General features: G+C 38.1%; 1 protein-coding gene across 32 annotated transcripts in view; it reads left to right on the plus strand.

Moving 5' to 3' along the window:
- rbfox3a (RNA binding fox-1 homolog 3a) overlaps positions 1–20,933 on the plus strand; it is a 1,515,582-nt gene extending 1,494,649 nt beyond the window's left edge. For 24 of the 32 annotated variants that reach the window (XM_073026039.1, XM_073026046.1, XM_073026052.1 and 21 more), the window contains 4 exons: positions 10,453–10,531; positions 11,061–11,138; positions 11,816–11,888; positions 19,798–20,933. In XM_073026039.1, coding sequence (XP_072882140.1) covers positions 10,453–10,531; positions 11,061–11,138; positions 11,816–11,888; positions 19,798–19,811 — 244 coding nt within the window. In that variant the 3' untranslated portion in view covers positions 19,812–20,933. Of the gene's footprint in view, positions 1–10,452; positions 10,532–11,060; positions 11,139–11,815; positions 11,889–13,841 lie in introns of all 32 variants that reach the window. The other 8 variants (XM_073026065.1, XM_073026060.1, XM_073026034.1 and 5 more) reach the window with 7 other exon arrangements.
- The last annotated feature ends 143 nt before the right edge of the window (positions 20,934–21,076 follow it).

The following is a 21,076-nucleotide window of genomic DNA, read 5'->3' on the forward strand; positions in this document are numbered from 1 at the left end:
GAGATGAATGTATAAATCCCTCAGGGTCGTGTTCTAGACACTATTTACAACTATGTCCATCATAAGTTGTGGGGCTTTCAGTGATAATTGCCCAAAGATCTATTTGCATCAGCAAAAAATTAAGTCCATGGGGGTTTGCAACAGGAATTTGTCTGCATTCAGTTAAGAGGTAATGGCAAGTAACATTTACACTATGTAAGTATCAGACAATAGCCTTCTCCAGCAAGAGAGGGGCTAACTGCCTACCCTTGACGATCTATGACATTACTGGGGCTGAAAGACCCATCATCAAATTCGGGGATTTTTCACACAAAAACTGTAACCACAGGAGTGGGTAAGAAGTTGGTTATCCTGCAGCCTGTTGTACAACTTCAAAGCCTTTCAGTAATATCTAGAGCAAGTCAGGTGCGTGATAGAAAACTTTCCATTTGGCCAGATGAGCACAACTCCAAAAAAAAACAGCTAAGACTCTTAACACCATCCAGAAACAGAAACACTCCTTTACGAGAGAAGCCCGTGTGCCACCAGCACATCTCTTCCAATGTGCTGGTTGGAACATCAGCTTCCAGCATGCTGCATTGTGTATTATCCACAGTGTACATTTCAATTACTCACACACTTTCTCCAGCTCCATGAAAGACAAAGCTGCGGCAACTTGGGAACACTTGCAGCTTTGTCGTAAGGTCACAGTGACGCAGAATTACACTACTGTGCCTTCACCATCACTGGCATGAGATCCTAATACTCTCTATCTAGCGATTCAGTGGGGTTCCTTCAATGCAAAGATTGCACCAGTTCAGTGAGGTAGCTCACCGCCAGCTTCTCAAGGGTAAACATGGATGGATAATAAATACTGACATTCGGATCCAATCAAATGAATTTAAAATATGGATTTTCTCCCAGTTTGCCTTTTTTTGGGGAGTCCATTTTCTTCACAAATTCTTTCTCGTTTACACACTGGAAACAAAAGATGGGGAAAAAATCAAGAATCTTCACCATCAATTAAAAACTATATGCACTATAGGCACTTTGGCACATAATTTTCTACAAATGAAATTCACACTGTTATTCGCAAACTCAGAGTCAGAGTGACAATCAGGTTTATTATCAGCGGCATGTGACATGGAATTTGTTAACCTAGCAGCAGCAGTTCAATGCAATACATAATATAGGAGAAAACAATAATAATAATAAATAAATAAGCAAATCAATTACAGTATATGTATGTTGAATAGATTAAAAATCATGCAAAAAACAGAAATAATATCTGCTAAAAAAATGAGATCGTGTTCACAGGTTTCATGTCCATTTAAGAATTGGATGGCAGAGGGGAAGAAGCTGTTCCTGAATCACTGAGTGTGTGCCTTCAGACTTCTGTACCTCCCACCTGATGGTAACAGTAAGAAAAGGGCATGCCCTGGGTGCTGGAGGTCCTTAATAATGGACACTGCCTTTCTGAGACAGCGCTCCCTGAAGGTGTCCTGGGTACTTTGTAGGCTAGTGCCCAAGATGGAGCTGACTAGATTTACAACCCTCTGCAGCTACTTTCGGTCTTGTGCAATAGCAACCCCCCCCCCCCCAATACCAGACAGTGATACAGCCTGTCAGAATGCTCTACATAGTACATCTATAGAAGTTTTTGAGTGTATTTGTTGACATACCAAATCTCTTCAAACTCCTAATGAAATATAGCCACTGTCTTGCCTTCTTTATAACTGCATTGATATGTTGGGATCAGGTTAAGTCCTCAGAGATCTAACTGATACAGTTATGGAACACATTTAGATGTACTGATTGGGAATGCATTTCTACACCTGCATCAAAATTTAAGTTCCTTATGAATAAAATTTCCTTCAACTTCATTAGCAGCAAGTCTAAAGTAGGGGAGAGGCCTATTTGAATTTGCAGGGTTTCAAACTATTTTGTAGATTTCAAGGTTGACTAACAGTTAGCTGTTGCACAGGCTGATGTAACAAAGTACAAACCAATGATACAGGTGGAAGGGTGAGCTGGATAGTTGCTAGCTGAAAGGTTTGATGGTGATAGTGCTGAGATACTGACTGACAATCTCACTAGATCTCCAGAGTAGAACTGTCAGCGTTGTGTAAATCCCAAGTGTGAGATATTCAATTCAGCTACCAACTGCCAAAAAGCTGAATATCTTTTAAATCACTCTGATCACAAGGGATGGGCATCCCTGGTTTTACCAGAGTTCATATTTAAAGGCCACCTTATTTACAAAACTGCATGGTTGTCAGTTACCCAGCTTTAAATATTATGCTTGATATCTGTTGGTAATATGAATTGTGCTGTGAAATTCTTTTGTCTGGGGGATCAGATGCAAAGCTTATGGATGGGCTTGGCTTCTGTCCGTTCATTCTTATCCTGGTTTCTGTTTAAAGAACCAATGTAGTTTGGAGATCACAATAAAAGCGGGAAGACCAGACTCATTCTAGGAGCTACAGATGCTTTTATGAGAAAGTAAGGTAAAAAGAAAAATGGGGAATATAGAGGATGAAAGGGGTTTTGCTGGTAGGATTAAATGAAATAGGATAGAACAAGGTTATCATGAAGAATAAACACTAACACTGGTCAAATAGACGCCTTCTGCAATAAAAACACTGCTGGAAGCACTCAGCAGGTCAGGTAGTATTTGTAGAAAGTGAAACAAATTAAAGACCTTTCTCAAAATTAAGAAAAAGCAAGCAATAGTCGGAAAACCATGCTGCCAAATGTGCTGAGCGTTTCCAACATTTTCTATTTCAGATTTACAGCTTTTTTTTTTTGATTTTCCTGATCTGTTCCTGTGTTATACTTCCCATATTTGTTCTCTGATATCTTGCCTCCTACCTTTACGGTTAAGAAAAAGACTGAGGATTAGGGCAATGAAAACCGATCCACTAATTAAGTATTAGAAAGTCTTGCCCTTCTGTTGTGATTTCAAGGCATCGAGAACTACTTGCCTATCCTTCCTTTGCAATGCATCTTCAGCGAAGGTATGCCATGTTGGAAGGCCAGTGGCAAAAGTTCTGTGCCCGCCATCTCTGTCTATGAGACACATGCCCTGGGGGCAGCAGGATTGTAAAGGTCAAACCAGTGATTTTGCCAGACTTTACCAACAGTGGAATGACCAAACACCAGGTTTTTGGCAGTGAGTGATCACTGTGCAGGGACATGAAGGGCGATGGGAAAGAAGGCAGGAGACTGGGACCAAAAGAGCCTAATTCTACTCCTATATCTTATGGTCTTATTTGAGTGAAAAGTTAACTCTTTGGTGGCCTGAACCTTTCCTTAGCTTGATGCCTCTGCATCCCTTAATGTAAGTTGCAGAACTTTGCCTCTGTGCAACACTTCATGTGTCATAAGCAGACACCAAACTACAAATGAGAACATTTCAAGTGAAACTTCATTTTAAATCAGTGTGGAATCAAAAGCTAATGCTGTTCCCCAGAGAAATCTTTTCTCCTACGTGGTTGCAGAGGGTATTTAACTGATCTGAATGTTCCAGCAGGAGAAGTGGGTGGAGTGGGTGTGTTTAAAAAAATAGTTTCAAACCTAATTTTTCAGCTCACTTTATGAAATTCAGGTGAATCTTCAATTTCAATTGCTTCACAGTTTCAGACTTGCTGGAGAACACAACAAAATGGTGAAGGATGACAGGAAATTTCTGGACTATTTAAGTGTTTTAGCTGACATGTGACAATGGAAATATTAAAGCTGAGGTTATAATCTTCCAATGTGACAGTTGTTATGGACTCTTCATCAAATAAAGCTAATGATTGCATTTAGAAAGGTACATTGATGGTAAAGATGTGGACCAAATACAGGAAAAAGGGACCTGCTCAGGTAGACATCTTGGTTGGCGTGGATGAGTTGAGCCAAAGGTCGTGTTTCTGTGATGTACAACACCGTGGCTGTATCAGCTGTGGCCATGCCAGTAGCACAGTTATTAATGGAAACCTAAGGACCATGGAAACTGTGGGGATGGCTAATTCAGTGCCTTTGTCCATACTCCTATATGAAACACACAGTTTTAAATGGCCAGGAGCATAGGACTCAATGGAAGGAAGCCTTTCACTTCATTGTTCATGGTGGATGAACATAGGTATCCAGCTCAATTCAATTTTCCATTTCTGATCCTGTCTTGTTGGTTATGGCATATCAAGAACTTCCATAAATTCTTTATAAAATGCACCAACATTTGTCTCGGCAAATGCACATGTATGTAGCTAGGGCGCCTAAGACTTTTGTAGAGTACTGTAGTAATTTTATGTATTGCATTATACTACTGCCACAGCAAAAAAAAACAACTTTCATGACATGTGTGAGTGATGTTAAACCTGATTCGGATACTATGTGGACTGAGAGTGAGAAGAGGACAGGGAGAAAAGAATCATAGTTGGGAAAGGGGAAGGGAGAGGGGATAGATTGGGAAGCACCAGAGAGACATTCTGCAAAGATCAATAAACCAATTGTATGGAATCTAAAGTCCTTGCCAGTGTTTTAGGGCTGAATGTGTCTGTACCCGCACCACTCCCACCCCTGGCACTCCTTCTATGCCTCCTGTCCCACATCCTTCCTGCAATGCTTCACCCTCGCCATTCCCAAAATTCTTTGCTGCCGCCGGATTTACAAACTCACTTTCCTCTATACAAATACAGTACTGTATAAAATTCTTTGGCGTGTGTGTGTGTGTGTGTGTGTGTGTGTGTGTGTGTGTGTGTGTGTGTGTGTGTGTGTGTGTGTGTGTGTGTGTGTGTGTGTGTGTGTGTGTGTGTGTGTGTGTGTGTGTGTGTGTGTGTGTGTGTGTGTGTGTGTGTGTGTGCCTAAGACATTTGCACAGTGCTATATCTGTACTTTTGGACTCCTCATTAACTTTCAAGATTTGCTAAATAAATTGGATTAAACATTGAGTGGAGTCTGTCCTGGTTTGAAAAAAAAACATAACTGACAATAGTCAGAGGCTTCGTATAGCATCATGTGCATAGTCCCATTTTTAGGTTGATTTTCATTATGATACATGTGAGTTTATGATATGATACTGATGTAGAATTCTTCACTCCATTTGGTCAAAGCACCGACAATTGTCATCCTATTGAAAATTGTTTTGGAGAAGACAGAAGTCCCAGAAGTTCCAAAGCCATTTTGTTGACCCTCAGTGACTTACCACTATAACAGTGAACAGGACAGTAATGCCAATGTCCCAGCTGAAGAAATGATTCTTTTTTCACAAATCAGGCTCCCATAATGACCATGAGACATAGGAGTACAATTAGGCCATTCAGCCCATTAAGTTGGCTCCGCCAATCCATCATGGGTGATTCATTATCCACTTTAACCCCATTCACCTGCCTTGGTTAATATGTTTCTTTGCGTTACCAATATGACTGAGCCCCAGGCTAGCTCAGTGTGTACAGAAACAAACTGATGACGTCACTGGGCTGGTTGCTTTACAGAAACTTGGAACTAAACTCCGCTACAGCCGATGAGAAATTTGAATTCGGTCAATTAGATAAATCTGGAATGAAAAGTGAAAACTAGCTTGGTAATGATGCTGAAGATTTCAGATTTGACATAACTGCCCAGGGGAAAAGTGAAAGGTGAAAACAGCAACGAGGGAATGCCTGCGGAAAGCAAATCATTCACTACTAAAGGAGCATATTTTGAACAGCTAATAGAAGTAAAAATGAATCCCACATTCATTTATCAGAGTATGGAAGGCAATGGTAACTACCATACTTCTCCAAAACTTTTCTAAACTGAAACCACTAGAAAGAGCAAATATTATGCTCCTGCTTAAAAAAGGAAAAAGAAAATTAAAAGTCAGGAAATGGTAGCCGATCAATTTTACCTCAGTTCCAGCTTGTTAAACAGAGTAATTGCTTCATGTCTATTGTTTTTCAGAATCTCCATACAGCTCTGGACAAGATGCTGCATATAAAGAGACCAGGAAATTACGTTTGCTATGTTCGACATTTTCTTTAGCATGTTTCAGTTTTTTTCCCCTTTTAAGACAGCCATCTTCCTTCAGAGGATCTAATCACTGTTTGCATCAGTGAATTAGTTTGTCAATTTGTAGCATGTGTAGTTTTAAAGAATTCTCCCTGAAGAAAGGCATATGAATTTATTCAAAAGTAGATGCTTTCTGGCTTTTGAAATGTCCAGACATTTGTCCTTTCATAGAAAGCCTCTGCGTGGAAAGATGACAGATTTAAACGTATATATCATTTGAAGTATTACATCATTTGTAGCACGATCAACTTGATTTTCTCGGAATTCTCCCTTTCCTGGTTAAGTCTGCTTTGTTACTCACTGCAGCCTTGTTATCTACAGCACACAGACCTCATTTGCAGTCTGTCACTTTAACGAAGTATCTGAGATGTTGGATGTTTGTTGGCAATCACACAGATCAATACATTTGCTGTTTAAAAAAGTTTTTCTTTGGCCAAAAGAAGATGAAACTGCAGAATTCAGTTATAACTGATGGCATGAGCCTTTCCAGCAAACATTCATTTTATTAATACACGTCAGAGGAGACTGTCAAAAGAGAAACTACCAGAGCAGCCTCGCTAAAGGCGACGCTGTGATTTTTAAATGGGCTTGATACAAATGTATGATTAAAAATTATTTATTAGCTCATAACAAGAACGTAATGAAAAGATAAATTCTTTCAACTCTTTAAGCGACTGCAAAATTGAATACACAAGGCCTAAACAGTGCACAGTTGCTCATAACACAGCTATTCAACATCGATACAAGAGAATGGGGGAAGAAGGTTTATTAAATTATGGTTCCTAAACTCTATACAGTTCATCACATTTATTAAGATTCAGTAACAATGCAAATTTGACTAAATACTTACACTTACTTTCCATTTCTATCAATTTATTTTCATCCCTTCTCTTGCCTTTCTTTCCTGAAACTGAAAACTCATTGCTTGGCTTGATGGATCCCAATATCTGTCTGCAAAGCTTCCCATAGGTAGTTATTCTTCATTTGACAGTGAGTTTCGGTGGTCATAGGTTCTCACTGGGAGCCCAGTCTCATAGTCTCTAGATTCACACCTACATTTAACTTCCAACAAAGTTCCCCGGAATGATTTCACAGGCAGATGTGCTTCTCTCCGTTGTCCGGGCATCCGGGCTGAGCAGTCTGGGTAAGAGCAGTTCACTTCGCATATTTCTAAGACTGAACATGAAAAAATCTGGGTGGGCATTTCTGGTATAGGTTTGAAAGTACAGCTCACGAGTGTGTTACCTGGATGCTCAAGTAATTTAGGGTGCTGTTTCCACATTTCACTGGTAGGCAGAGCAGAAAGAATCATAGGAACAGGATTTCTTCTTCCAATAGAAAAACTTCGCTCCACTTCCCCCTTCCACTTTTCCCCACTCTGGCCTTTTACTCCTCTCATTTGCCTTCTACTTTCCCCTAGGTCCCCTCCTCCTTCTCTTTCTCCTATGGTCCACTCTCCTCTCTCATCAAACTCCTTCTGCTCCAGCCCTTTACGTTTCCCAGTCACCTGGCTTCACCTATCACCTTCCAGCAAGCATCCTCCCCCACCACCTACTTTTTACCCTGGAGTCTTCCCCCTTCCTTTTCAGTCCTGAAGAAGGCTCTTGGCCCGAAACATCGACTGTTTATTCATTTCCATAGATCCTGTCTGACCTGCTGAGTTCCTCCAGCATTTTGTGTGTGTTGCATAGGAACAAGATCTATTGAATCTCTGTTTTACACATTGTACATTGGTGGTCAATTGCACCCTCAGATGTATACATGTACCATGTGCTAATTTACTTACATTTGAGAGAAACAGCTAGTTAGACTATTAATCTCAGAGTCCAAGTTCAAAATTGAGGGCAAGAGGAGCATCAGACTCAAACCTTAAAGAGAAACTGGCACTACTAATACCTGGGATTATTTCAGAGGCTTTACTAAGATGTCTGCATGAAATCCTACCTCCCCATCCCCTTTAGAATATTATGTCCCCAGCAAAGCCCATAAGTCTTATCCCTTGTGGGTTAATTTTGACAGGGAAGAAACAGCACCCAGGATCTATTGGTCATGTTTGAGTTCTCATATATATTATATCCTACACACCGAGTGAGGAGGGTTAAGGTGTAAAGCAGAGTGCAAAATAAATCTCAGCAATGCTTAATTTCAAGTTAACATCGCAGTAACTAGCCACTATTGCTGCTGTGTTGGGAGCAAATTGGCTACTGTATTTGAATATTCCAGCAGTTGGTTAAAAGCTGCAGCTCTCGGGAAAGGAATGTTTCTTTCAACCCATTTTATTTTACTTCACTGCTGATCATTTTATCAAATGCGAATGGCTCACCAGAGAGGAAAAATTAGCATTATTATTTAATTCTGAGTAAGATTCATTTCTACAACAGTCAAGGTATTTCTGAAAACTTGTGGATGGATGATTGAAATAAATATTTTCTTCTTTGATTATATGTCAGTCTGGCTTCATCAGCACTAAATTCATGATGTGATTTCTATGGACAGAATCAGATATTCCATTTAGTTTCTCAATATGGTTTTCCTTTAACGGCAAAATTCCTAGCAATCAGGTAGAACATGTAATTGGCTCCCAGGTTATCCTTGATGTATTCTTGAACTGTTTCATATATTGCTTCCACTTTCAATATTTAATTTTTACCCGTATTTCCCCACTTTTTCAAGCTATCTGCCTCCTCTATATGGAGTGTACATTTAAATGGCTTTTGGTAACGATGGATATTTTATCTCCTTCATATTGTTTCGGCACACAAGTGTTAAATTACACCATCTATGGCAGAGCCCATCAGCCCAGCACGTGTCTCCCAGGACGGGGCAGAATGGTAGAATAGTGGTTAGCACAACGCTTTACGGTACCAGCGACTCGGGTTCTATTCCTGCCGCTGCCTGTAAGGAGTTTGTACATTTTCTCTGTGACTGCGCGCAGGGTTGCTCCGATTTCCTCCCACAGTCCAAAGAAGTGCCAGTTGGTAGGTTGATTGGTCATTGTAACTTGTCCCATGATTAGGCCAGGATTAAATCAGAGGATTGCTGGTTGGTGCAACCTGAGGGGCCGGAGGAGTCTATTCTGCACTATATCTCAATAAATAACTAAATACACCAGCTTGATTCTAGGCTCGATCATCACATTTTCTGCTCTTTCTCATGCCGGACCAGTTCAATGATTTATAATGGCATCTTAACAACTGCAAGGCTTTGTTTCTTCTTTCCTGTAATTGCCTGAAAAAGTTTTTCCTAGTTTCATTAGAGTTGATCATGTTTGAGATTATTATGTATGGCAATGACTAGGTTAGATATAAAGTGAAATGGACTTCGCATTGTTTCTACCAGAGCTTACAAAATGTCAGGCCATAGGAATGACCAAATTCTCATGTCTAACTGTTCAAAGTCCCCTTGAAACAATCACTCACTCAAACCCTAATGCAATAGTGACACAAGTTGGATTTGCTGTGCAAGCCAAGTATTTGTGCCTGAAATGTCTATGGTGTAGATGGATGTGAAGGCATCTCTTTCTCACAACAAATCCTATTAAGTTTGATCATGCAACCACTGAGGAGAAAGTAAGTGTGTGTGTGTGTGTGTGTGTGTGTGTGTGTGTGTGTGTGTGTGTGTGTGTGTGTGTGTGTGTGTGTGTGTGTGTGTGTGTGTGTGTGTGTGTGTGTGTACATGCACATGATTCTTGACAATTTTAACCCGTTTAAAAATTATTATACCATTGAAAGAATCAGGTTTCTGAAAGATGTGGCACTTTTTGAGAATGCAGCTTATATACCAACTACTTTTAGTTGAAGTAGCAGAAGATTAGTGAGTGCAATGAGAAACCGTCCAGTGATGGCACTCATGGAATAATCTTCAGTTGCTAATTCTGCACTGGAGTGCCCTCTAGTAGGAAGTTGATACTTAGCCACTTGAATTTGATTACTGTATTATAGCAGTGCTTGGAGCTCTGTGGTAAAATTCTTACTCAAGAAATATTATGATTATATATGAAGCCAATTAACAAACAAAATAACTACGCTTTGAATTTAGAAAAGAACAGATCTTGTTCAGAACTGTTGCATGATTTCAATAGAGGAGATAGCCAAGCGATGTATCTGAGCTGTATGTAATTTTTAACTACTGGGTACTTAGAGTTAGGGTACAATGCCAATTACTAACTGCTGCGTCTAAAGAGTTTTTGCTTTTACTTCTACCCGACAAAAATACTTTGAAATATTTTACTCATACTTTTACTTCAACCTTCAAAAAGTAGCAGCTTGTAAGTAGATTGTAAAACCCTGTCATAGGCTGATTCTCTAAATATGTTATCATATTTAAGTGAGCATAGTGTTATCAAAATGGCAGCACCTTGTCCTACAGCTTATCCAAAACGAGTTAATTGGTGACTCTTCAGCTGGATTTAAATTGAAAGTATGTCTCCTTGTTTTCCAGTTATGGCAGAGTCTATGCAGCTGCTGACCCGTACCACCACACGATTGCACCAGCTGCAACGTACAGCGTTGGCACCATGGTAAGCATTAATAACCCCTCTTACTGTCAAGATTGGCGTTCTGCACTGATAACAAAACACAGGCGTGTACTCTGTGAGCGTGTGTCTTTGCACATAAATCCCCACATAGGCACACACTTACAGGGGCACATACAGCAGGCTGTACTTTTATTGCAGTGTAAGAACCTCTGTGCAAAAAGAGCTGAACCTCTTCAAATTTTAAATCCAGCCTTAATCTTATGTAAAACACCATCCCTAAAACTCAAGCTCTTTAATTAGAACTGCTTCAACCTTAAACCGAGGAGAAACACACTTTAGCACATGTTTGTGGAGCCCTTCTTCTCTTTTAGACTGAAGATGCCATTGGTTTCTGTAAGAGTTACTAGAGTATAGTAGTGTGCCCGTAGATGTCCATGACTCTAAACACATATGAACCAAACCTACAGATAAAAGCAAAAACAAATCTCTGCTGGTAAAATGGCTGCCGTTGTCTATCTGTAGATCTGTTTCATAAAGGATGCCCAAGTCACATATCTACGTTTATCCGCAGAGATATACACAGGAAAGCACTGGGAGAAACTACATCCCCTCACTGACGCCCAATGTGTGTTTTGTTTATACCAACCAGGTAATCATAATATAGATTCATAAACTAGTGTTACATTTATTCAAATGTTAAATATAATTACGTTGAAACATTTACATACCGATAGCAGTTAAGAATTTTTTTTATGTCATGAGAAAGCTATTCATATCCCATGACAAAGGTGCCATTTCAACAGATGCTACTCTAGTGCAGTGGGGTGACAGATAATGTATCCCACACTTTAAAAGACCACACATGAAGCAAAACAACACACAGATTTAAACATAGGTAAAAGAATACAACAAAATCATGAAAGTGAAATATTAAACCTGAAAAGGGAACTTGTGCCTAGGCTTTTCTAGTAATAGCTTTGTAAACTCTTAAGAGCTGTTGATTTGATGCAAAAAGGTAATTATAAGACATTCTGATGCACCCAAAAATTATGTAGTTTGGGAGAAATCTGGTACTTAACAATCTGCTGGCTGCTAAAAGACTAGCTAACTTAAACTTGGTCCTCTCTCGTCTCTGACATCATTGAATGATCTTCTCTATATTATTTCTATTAATCATTAGTAGCAGAAAGTTGCTTAGCTCCTGCCTGCTTTGTCTTGTAATTTCAACATGTCCAATTAGAGAATCTCTTGTTCCCCACTCATTTTCCCCCGTTTTCTTTCCTCCCCCATGTTAACTTCCTGCAACCATGGCATCCTCCTCGTTAGAGAGAGTGGGACGGTTCATCTCAGAGATATCTCCAGGAATGCCGTCAATGCCAGTCCTTGGTTGGCTTACCAGGTAGGGAAAAAGCATTGAACTGAACCCAAAATCCAAACGGATTAAATCAAACCAAAATCCAATCTGAACTTTCTCCGGTTTGGATCAGTTTTGCTTTTAAGTCCAACAAAGTCAGATTTGAAGAACTCTGGATTTCGTGTGACCATGACAGTTCAGTCGTTTTTATGGGTTAATTTGGCCCTTTGTCTTTAGGCTATGGGAAAGTCCCACAAATCCCATTGAATTCCAAGCTCTCTGCCCAGATAAAACAGCAAGCAATTGCTTATACTGGATGAAAAGTAGAATACTGAATATCTCAGAATGCTGCGCTTGCAGAAGTGAAATGCATGCAAATATCTAGGCAGGTTGGATCTCCAGTGATATAATTCAAAACTGTGTGTGTAGATTTGGAAACTAGAGTTGTTGCCACCAAGAAGAATCTTCATTCTTTTACCAGGGGAACAGGTGAGCTACATAACCTCACGTGATCAACCATTCAGGGTCTTTAGTACATGGAAACATACAAATGCACAAAATCCAAATACAAGCGATTATGGCATTTAATTGGATTTAACATTACTGTCACATGACTTGGTTCTGCTTCATGTTCAAATGAAACATGAAGGTCAGAAATGAATTAAATTGATTCTGCAAACTATGGCTGGTCACTTATTTCTACTGTTTCACAAGTGCATGTGAGAGGTGAAAGTTCACTGTCCCCACCTAGGCAATATCCCTCACAGCTGACCTAACCAACACCTCTCTCCTAACAACACAATATTTGATGATGTCATAGAAGAAGCAAGAGCACTAACAGAAAATAGTTTTATTTACTAAACTTTTGAGTGGGCAAAATGGCTTCTCCTAAACTACAGGTATAATTGCTCTAAATTTAGCAACTTTTGGTTTGGAATGTTTTTCTGCATACTTATTCATTTCACTTCTCATTACTTATCATATTTAGGTGCAAATCATCATTCTTCTCAAGGTACTCTGTTCATAATATAGATTTGCAGCAATTAAGTTTAGAACGGGAAAAATTCTGATATGAATTTTTTTTTTGAAGATACCTTTACGAAATAATGGGTGAACTCTCCATCCAGCCTACTTGTCAGTGATGAGTTCTTTCAATTGAAAGTCAAGTGGGACTGCTCACCACAGCAAGGCAAAAGTATAAAGCACTCAAAATTTTCAATTCCAACCTGAAACTGTGCCATTGATAGGCGAGCTATGCTGGAAGTGAGGGCCCCGAATACCCAGTACATCAGTAAGCAGGCCACATTGGAAGAGAAGGCAACTAGGGAATTAATTAAAATGTAAGGTATTTTTAAATAATAAGGAGATATACAGATATATTTAGCTGATCAGTGTATGAAGACCTAGGGATTAGGCTTTATATTTTTTTGCACAGTTACCATCAATGTCAGGGGTAAATTCATATACATATAGGCTGCTTCTCTTTCCCGCTGTTTCCTTTCTCTGTAAGTGTGTCTCTTCCTCTGTCTCTCCTCCTCTATCTCAGTTCTCACAGTCAATCTAGTGGATACTTTTACCGATGCACGTGGTTTTTAGCTAGCTTTGCAGCCAACATCACAGATGAAAAAAAAATTCAATTTTCCATTTTGAAAGCCTCAACAAAAAAAAAGGAAAACATTAAGATTAATGAATGGTGATTGCAGCAAAGCCCTCTGTAACTGTTTTGCAGAGAGAGAGGGAAAAAAAAGGCTGCCACTCCCTTGAGTTTCATCAGCGCAATGCCTTCGTTTAGACAAATGATTTAAATTTGCCGAGGTGGCGTGCGTGTGGTTTCAAATCTTGCATATCTCCGGAGCAGCTGCTAGCTAAAAGCTTTCATTAATTAAGATGATTTTTCTCCCTTCATTCTCTTAATTAGATTTGTGGCTTGTTTTTGTTGTAGCATTTCGTACATTAAAAAATATTTATTTGATTTTTTTTTCATCTTTGATGTTGCAGGCTAGCCTGTACAGAGGAGGGTACAGTCGCTTCACCCCGTACTAGCAAGAGAAACTCAGAGACACACTAAAACCCAGCAGGGCTAGAAACGTCTTCTCAGAAACTGTGGGGGGTTCGGCACGACATGCAGAAATGTTTTGTGCTGACGCTCTCTTGGTTAACATGATATTTTTACCTCAGATGTTTTTTTTGTGTTTATTACATGTTTTATCTGTGGTTACTGCAAATTTTTCTTGAGTTTTGCTCAGTATAATATACTTTGAAGAAAATTTCTGATGTGTAAACTTAAAAACAACAGAAAAAAAAGACTGGACAGCTGCATTGTTTTCTTTTGAAATTGGCAGCTATGCCAATTTCGCAGATTTGCACCAACCAGAAATCTCTCTGGATCTAGGCCAAATTTCCCCCCCCCCTTTTTTTTAAGTGACTGTCAGATTTGCAGGATGGTTGATTTTAAATTAAATTAAATGAAGACGAGTTTGTATGAAATGAGCCAAGCAGCTCTAAGGTGGTAGTCAGAAAGATGAAAACTGCACAACATTTAATCTTTCCTCATCTAATCCCACTGCAGATCATTACATGATCAGCACCTAAAAGCTAGCCAGTGCAAGAAACCTGACAAAACTCATCACTTGTGGCTGGTGGATTGAAGTGTCAACCAGAGCAGTGATTGAAACATGCCCCTCATAACCATAATTCTGTGAAGTGAGCCTTTTTAAAGCCTTCCATTGTATTCATTTTTGCATCTCATTTGATTGATAGAGAAAGGAAACAGTTTATTCTTGTAGACAGCTCCAGTCTAACTTCTTTAACTACAGCTACAGTGCAAGGATAGATTCTCATTATAAATCAAAAGGCAAAATACTATACACTCCTTGAACAAAAGAAAACCTCCAGTTGACATTGTGAAATTTTCATTTAATCCTCTTCTGTGGGGGCATAGGGTAAACATTTCTCACCGTATCGAGCAAGTTTAGAGAGGAATCCCAACTCAATGATAGTGTTGGCTTTCTGTGTTGCAGCTATGTTCCACTTGAAGTCAAAAGGCAACACTCTGTTACCAAGGGGAGTGGAAACAGATAAAAGTCAACTTCAGGGGCACGTCACTGACATAATCATTTCTGAAAAGATCTTCACAGGGCTTAAAGGGTATTTTGAACAATGTAGCCTGATAAGGAAGAAACATTGCTCTCAAGCCCAGCTTTGCCACTTGTTGTGCATTCCATTCCTCTTTTCCTCACTGCTTTACAATTAAAACCAACCTCATTTACTTCAAAGCACCATATATGTCTCCTAAGCTATCACCTCATTAATTGTCATCACATTTCCTCAGATCATTCTGGAGTTGCTAATAGCAAAATTTAATAAAATGGCCATCCGCAGCAATTGAAGTTCGTTCAGTTGCTGGTTAAAAACAACTCAAAAGAAATGTAATTCTTTTACTTTAATATTTCAGAATAGTTAACTATTTTAAAGGAATTCAAATTATGCATAAAAGTTTCTAATATGCTAACATAATAATACAGTAAAATATATAATACAATCCTTTACATTAGGTAATTATATGATTCGCTCAGCTGAGCTAACACAGGGGGATTGTTAGACATGAATTTTAAAGATCAGAAGTTTTGGGCCCTTATTCACAGCAAGCAATTATGCAAATATTAATGCCTAACTTATAAAAATTCAATGCAACTGCAATTTACTAAATGGAAGGCATCTGCCTTATAAGCACTTTATCACCTTAAGTCGAGACTTCAAACATTAGTAACAGGCATGTTTATTAAAAAGTAGTGGATAAAACACTTGGAAAAGAAATTAGCTACATATTGTTTCTTTTAAAGCGATTAACATTATGGCCATAACAATTACGTTAAAAAATCATATTTCAAATAGGAAGAAGGCTAGAAACAGGTCTTTCATATTTGGAATTTTATATCCCTTAGTCTTAAGTATTGTTTTTTATATTAAAAAATAGTTCTGCGAGGTCTCTCTGGAGTAGCAAACATCCCAACCTTTTCCAGTACAGGTTTTTTATATATTTTTAATCATTTATTGTCTCCAAGGAGGGTTCCTAAAATGTGAATTGTGTAAAGAGATTAGATTATTAAATACGAAATGAGATTGTGACTGCGTGAATGAACCAAAAAATTGGAATCACGTTTTATTTTGTTTTGTGTAATGTTATCAAGATCTGACATCTCTGAGGATTTGCAGGAGTGGAGTCTGTTCTGAATGCTGTGTAGGTTTTGTAGTCAGATGAAGGCAGCATAATCAGTATTAAGGAGCTGTTCTAATATATATTGTGTTTTGCTTGCCGCACAGATTTCTAAAATTTGTGTGTAGTTTATTTTGGGTTTTGAATTTACTTTTTTTTACTGCCAAAATATATTCTGTTAAAATATATTCCAAAAACCATTGCAATATGGCATATTATAGGTTAATCTGACTCAAGTATTTAAAACTGAGTATTTATTATGATTAGTAGCATATGATTGTCTTCATATACACAGATAAAAATAAGTAGGAACAGACTTAGTAAGAAACGTAATCATCCTTTTATACACTTTCAATATGTGCACATAAGTATTCCATGAATCATTTTTATAATACAAAAAAAAGCAAAATAGCTTTAAAAAGGCACTGTTTATACTTTTTGGGGAAGAGTAAATAGCTATCATCTTTATAAATGTTTACTTATGAAATATTATGTGAATTGTGTGCTGTAGAATATATTTGGTAGCTGTAAATTCCACTTGATAGCATCAAAGTGTGCTTGTGGGGGATGGGGGGAATTAAAACCAGGAAAACAATCAACAGGATTTTTAATTACCTTTTAAAATTATCTCTGACAAATTTACTCCACACTTAGGATTTGCTCTTCCATATATTCTTAAACATAATATAATTCTATTGCTGAATTAAACTTATTTTTCCAGCTTTTATTTCAAGATCAGTGCCAGTGGCTTATATTGAGGCCAAGACTCAATGGGCTTCGACAGCAGCTCAGCTGATCTTTCTTCTGCTCTTGCCACACTTTCAGTTTTCATTTTTTTCCCTAACATATCAATACCCATTTTTGAAGCAATGTGTCTATACCCACATGTTTTTATATGGATGGTGCTCAGAGTTACACTATTATTGTCTTATCTTTCTGTGTTTTGATCATTACCAATACTGTAAAATAGGCAATATTGAATTTGCTGCCTCTTATGCAACTCACTCAGGAAAGGAGAATTAAGTGAGGGTATAACAGGAAAGCAATACATTAGATTTACACTATAGCTTGAAGTTTAAAGTAATCCCAATGTTAAGAATGTTTATTCCCAGATTCTTCATTTTTGTGCACACAATGCAGTGCATTATAATCATGGCTATCACATATATGCTGCTCAATGCTACCCAAATATATATATATATACACACACACATTTAGATTTACATGCAGACAGGGCACACAAGCCCGAAGTTTGTGATCATACTATTAGTCATCATATAGTCATCATACTATGACTATTGGAGGAGTGGACAGATGATCCTGTGGCATGAGTAGAACTCCATACCCCCACCACAAATGTTTCAGAAATCCCTTTTGAGCTTCAGTTTCAATGGATATGAGTCCCCATCACAATGACGCAAGGCCCAGTGAGCTGACCTTAGGTCCTTCGTGAGCCACTCACAACAGTGACTGAAGCAATTGGGAAAATCTCTGATGTGTTTCTGTAAGCAACAGTGCCAGCCACAGGTGAGACAAAATTAAAATTACTCAGCAAATATCCAAAGCAAATCATGTACATCTGTAATGATACCACATGTAATGATTGATTGGCTACACATTTTTTAATCAACTTTCAGATTTGCGGGATGATTGTGCATTCTTCTTACTCTTTTAACAATGCATGACATGAGATAAAATTAGTGAACATAGTTCACAAGGAGTTCCCATGTTAAACTATCAGTCTTCAAACCAACTCTTCTGAATCTGATGTAGAGAGAAGTCATGACTAATTAAAGATCACACTCTCCAACGTCAACAGCACAATTAGCAACTAACACAAATCTCAACACTTCTAATCAATTTCATTATTTGGATATCACAAACAGAAGAAAAATCTCAACAGTGTTTTTAAATTATGAACCTAAAGCCAAGTAAAATGTAGTTGGAGAAATCTGGTATTAAGTTGAGTAATTGACCTTAAGTGGTTGATCAGGGTTGTGTGGCAAGAGCATATTCCATGCGTCCTTATTCATGGAGAAAGTATCAAATCAGATGGCTGACTGTTGGCATATGTTGTGTCACATTTTGGAAGAAATGTCCATATTTTCATTTAAAAAGCTGTAATTGTACTATTATCTGACCATAACTAGACCTATTAATAATTTGATCGTCTGAAAACATTTGCAAATTTTAGGGAAGTACCTGCTCATACTTGCAAGGTGTTTACTTGAGAGCAATGAAATACAAGGAACATCTTGCCTAATTGCTCAAATATTAACTGTGTTAACAGTTCAGTCCACTGATCAGGATACCATTCATCCTGATCCCTTTCACATACATCAACATTATATCTGCATAATATGAAATTACTGCCCCATGGTGTCATAGCAAACAATAAAGTTTGCCTTTATAACATCACAAGAAGTAAAAGCATCCTAGTGTGTGATTTAATTTGTCAAATTCACCAAAGTTAATTGACCTTTTCAGAAATGTGGCAAATAACAAAGGCTACAAATAAAAAAATGACAAAGAAAGGTAACTGAAATTTCTGTTGTAAACTTGTTTTTCCCTTTCTCATTATGGGACAAAAATAGTTTTATTGGAACAGATTTGTACAGAAATTCATCATTCTTGTTAATAGAGTTAGTCTAATATAATAAGTCTACTAGGGTCTATGATATTAGTCTTTCCTTACTGGCATTCCATTTACATCTTCAAGCTATTTTTTAAAAAAAAGTTTACTGTATATGTATTTCCTATAAATATGTTGAGATATGTTTGCTTTAAACACTTCCTTGCTAAGCACTTTGATAAACTACAGTCATATCTACTTGCTGTAAAATGTTCAAAGGCAACTGCAATGAAAATGGGGTTACAAAACACCCCTCTAATTTACTTGCAATTTGCAATTTTTAATATGAATTTATTTGTCCTTAGTAGCTAAAATCCCCTTCTAGGGCAACTTCTCTGTTGCCTTTAGAATGTATGAACCAGTAAATCTACAAAGATTATATATAGAAGTCTACAGTTACTATGTCCTGGTTTTAGTTACATTATTAAAAATAATATATAACAACTCTGTATATGGAGGTCAATGTATTGTAGTGTGCTAAAACAATGTCTGTTCATGTTTAGGTCTAGGGTTCAATTAATCCCAGGCAGAAGTTGGTGTTGGGAACAGCATAGTGTTGTTCTTTTGTCTAATGGTAGCTGGGAGGTACAGTGAGGTTGCACCTAAGTGCTGATTCAAATAAATTTGATGTTTGGAACTTAAAGGACAGTGAATTCAGTCAGTTTCAAACCAGCTTTGACTACTGTAACTCAAGAAGAGCACAAGAAGTTCTGAAAAAGTGATCTCGCTCAGAAATATAGAGGGACTTGATTTGAGATGCACCATTTGTGGATCTCTGTTTTCCATGTGAACTTAACCTCGATGTAACTTAAAAATATTCAGTAAGGTCCACTGGATGCAGCTGGTTAAAAGAAGTCTCTTTGATGCATATTCCTATCCCTTATGTGGAAAAAATATACACAGAATGTATAGATATATATATATATATATATACACACACACATACATCACCAATATTGAAACGTTGAAACAGGATGAATTATTAATGATTTCATGTTACTTTGGGGATAGATTGCTATTCCAATCTAATAAAGATCTGTTGTCTAAAGTATTTATCACAACTGTCACCAAGCCAAATTGTGCAAGTTCTTTCCTTAATCTTCTAGTGACTCTGGCATGACACAGGTGCACTGTACTTAATGAAGGGCTCCGAAGCTGACATCTCCGGATTCTGGGAATACAGAACCTTGTGCCACACCTACAGCAAACAAGATGTGGAACGTACGCAAGTACTGCCATATGGAAAAGAATTGTACGTTGTATACCATGTGTACGCTCAAACTCCTCCTTTTTATAATTCCACTTGTAAATAGCCCTTTAGCTGCCACCCTTGTGCAATAGATTATAACACATCCTGATCTTCCCTCCTATTGAACCAAACATGAATGCCTCTGGGACAGTAACAGTGTTATTGCCCAGTCCAAATGCATTTTTGTTATGCACTGATTCATTCATGTTGCCTTCAATGGGAACAAGAAGGACTGACAGCTCTCAAGAAAATAGTGGCAAAGAGTTGAGCAAAAATAAAACATAAAAATTCCAAAAAAGAACAAAAATCTCTTTTTAGGACTTCCACCGTCCTAGACTGGAAACAGGTTGTGTTGTAAAAGATTTTAAAACAGCCTGATGTTTCAGGACTTAGAGGCTTTTTTTTTCCCTTCCCCCATCCCCCCTTTTGCCTAAATCTTCACTCAGTGGTGTCCTAGTGAACCGTGGAATTATCCCACTGATCAGCCCTTGGCACTGTGTCGTGTCCTGGCCTGAGAAGGTTATTATGCCACTGAGTTTCTGATCTCCTAGTTTCAGTTCAAAGACCCATACTTGGATTTCTAATGTCCTCTCGGCTTGAGGAACCCTAGCTTTGCCTGGCCTTTAGCTTATCACTCAATTAACTGCACAATATCATCATTTTTCCAAGACATGCAGTCTGCAATTCCATCTGTCATAGAGAATATTTTGCTTAATTCTAAAGATAACTTTGCTCAACCCTTATTCCTTCAATTTCCCTCTCAGTCCTGGAACTGCATGTTGTTTAATATCCTGTTAGAACCTCATGTGCTTTTAACTGTCTATATGCTGTTGATTCCTAATTTCTTGCTCTCTGCTGCTGCTCTGGTAGATACCTGCTGATTAGAGAGCTGTAGTTTAGATCTCTGCCTTCCTTTTTCTGTCATTCTGTAAGCTTCTAACGTGACTCAATTAACAATATCCTTAATAAAGGTTGTTTCTTTCTTCAACAACAGCAACTGTTCTGAATATTATTTTGATAGCATTAGAAACTTTGATAGGCCACACAGTCCAACATTGACACATTTAGAATAAAACACAACATAAAGTTATTCCATGAATCTCCTGTCGCTGAAAGGTCAAAGGTGAATGACTTGT

This window comes from Hemitrygon akajei, chromosome 22 (assembly GCF_048418815.1).
Source record: "Hemitrygon akajei chromosome 22, sHemAka1.3, whole genome shotgun sequence".
NCBI lineage: Eukaryota > Metazoa > Chordata > Chondrichthyes > Myliobatiformes > Dasyatidae > Hemitrygon > Hemitrygon akajei.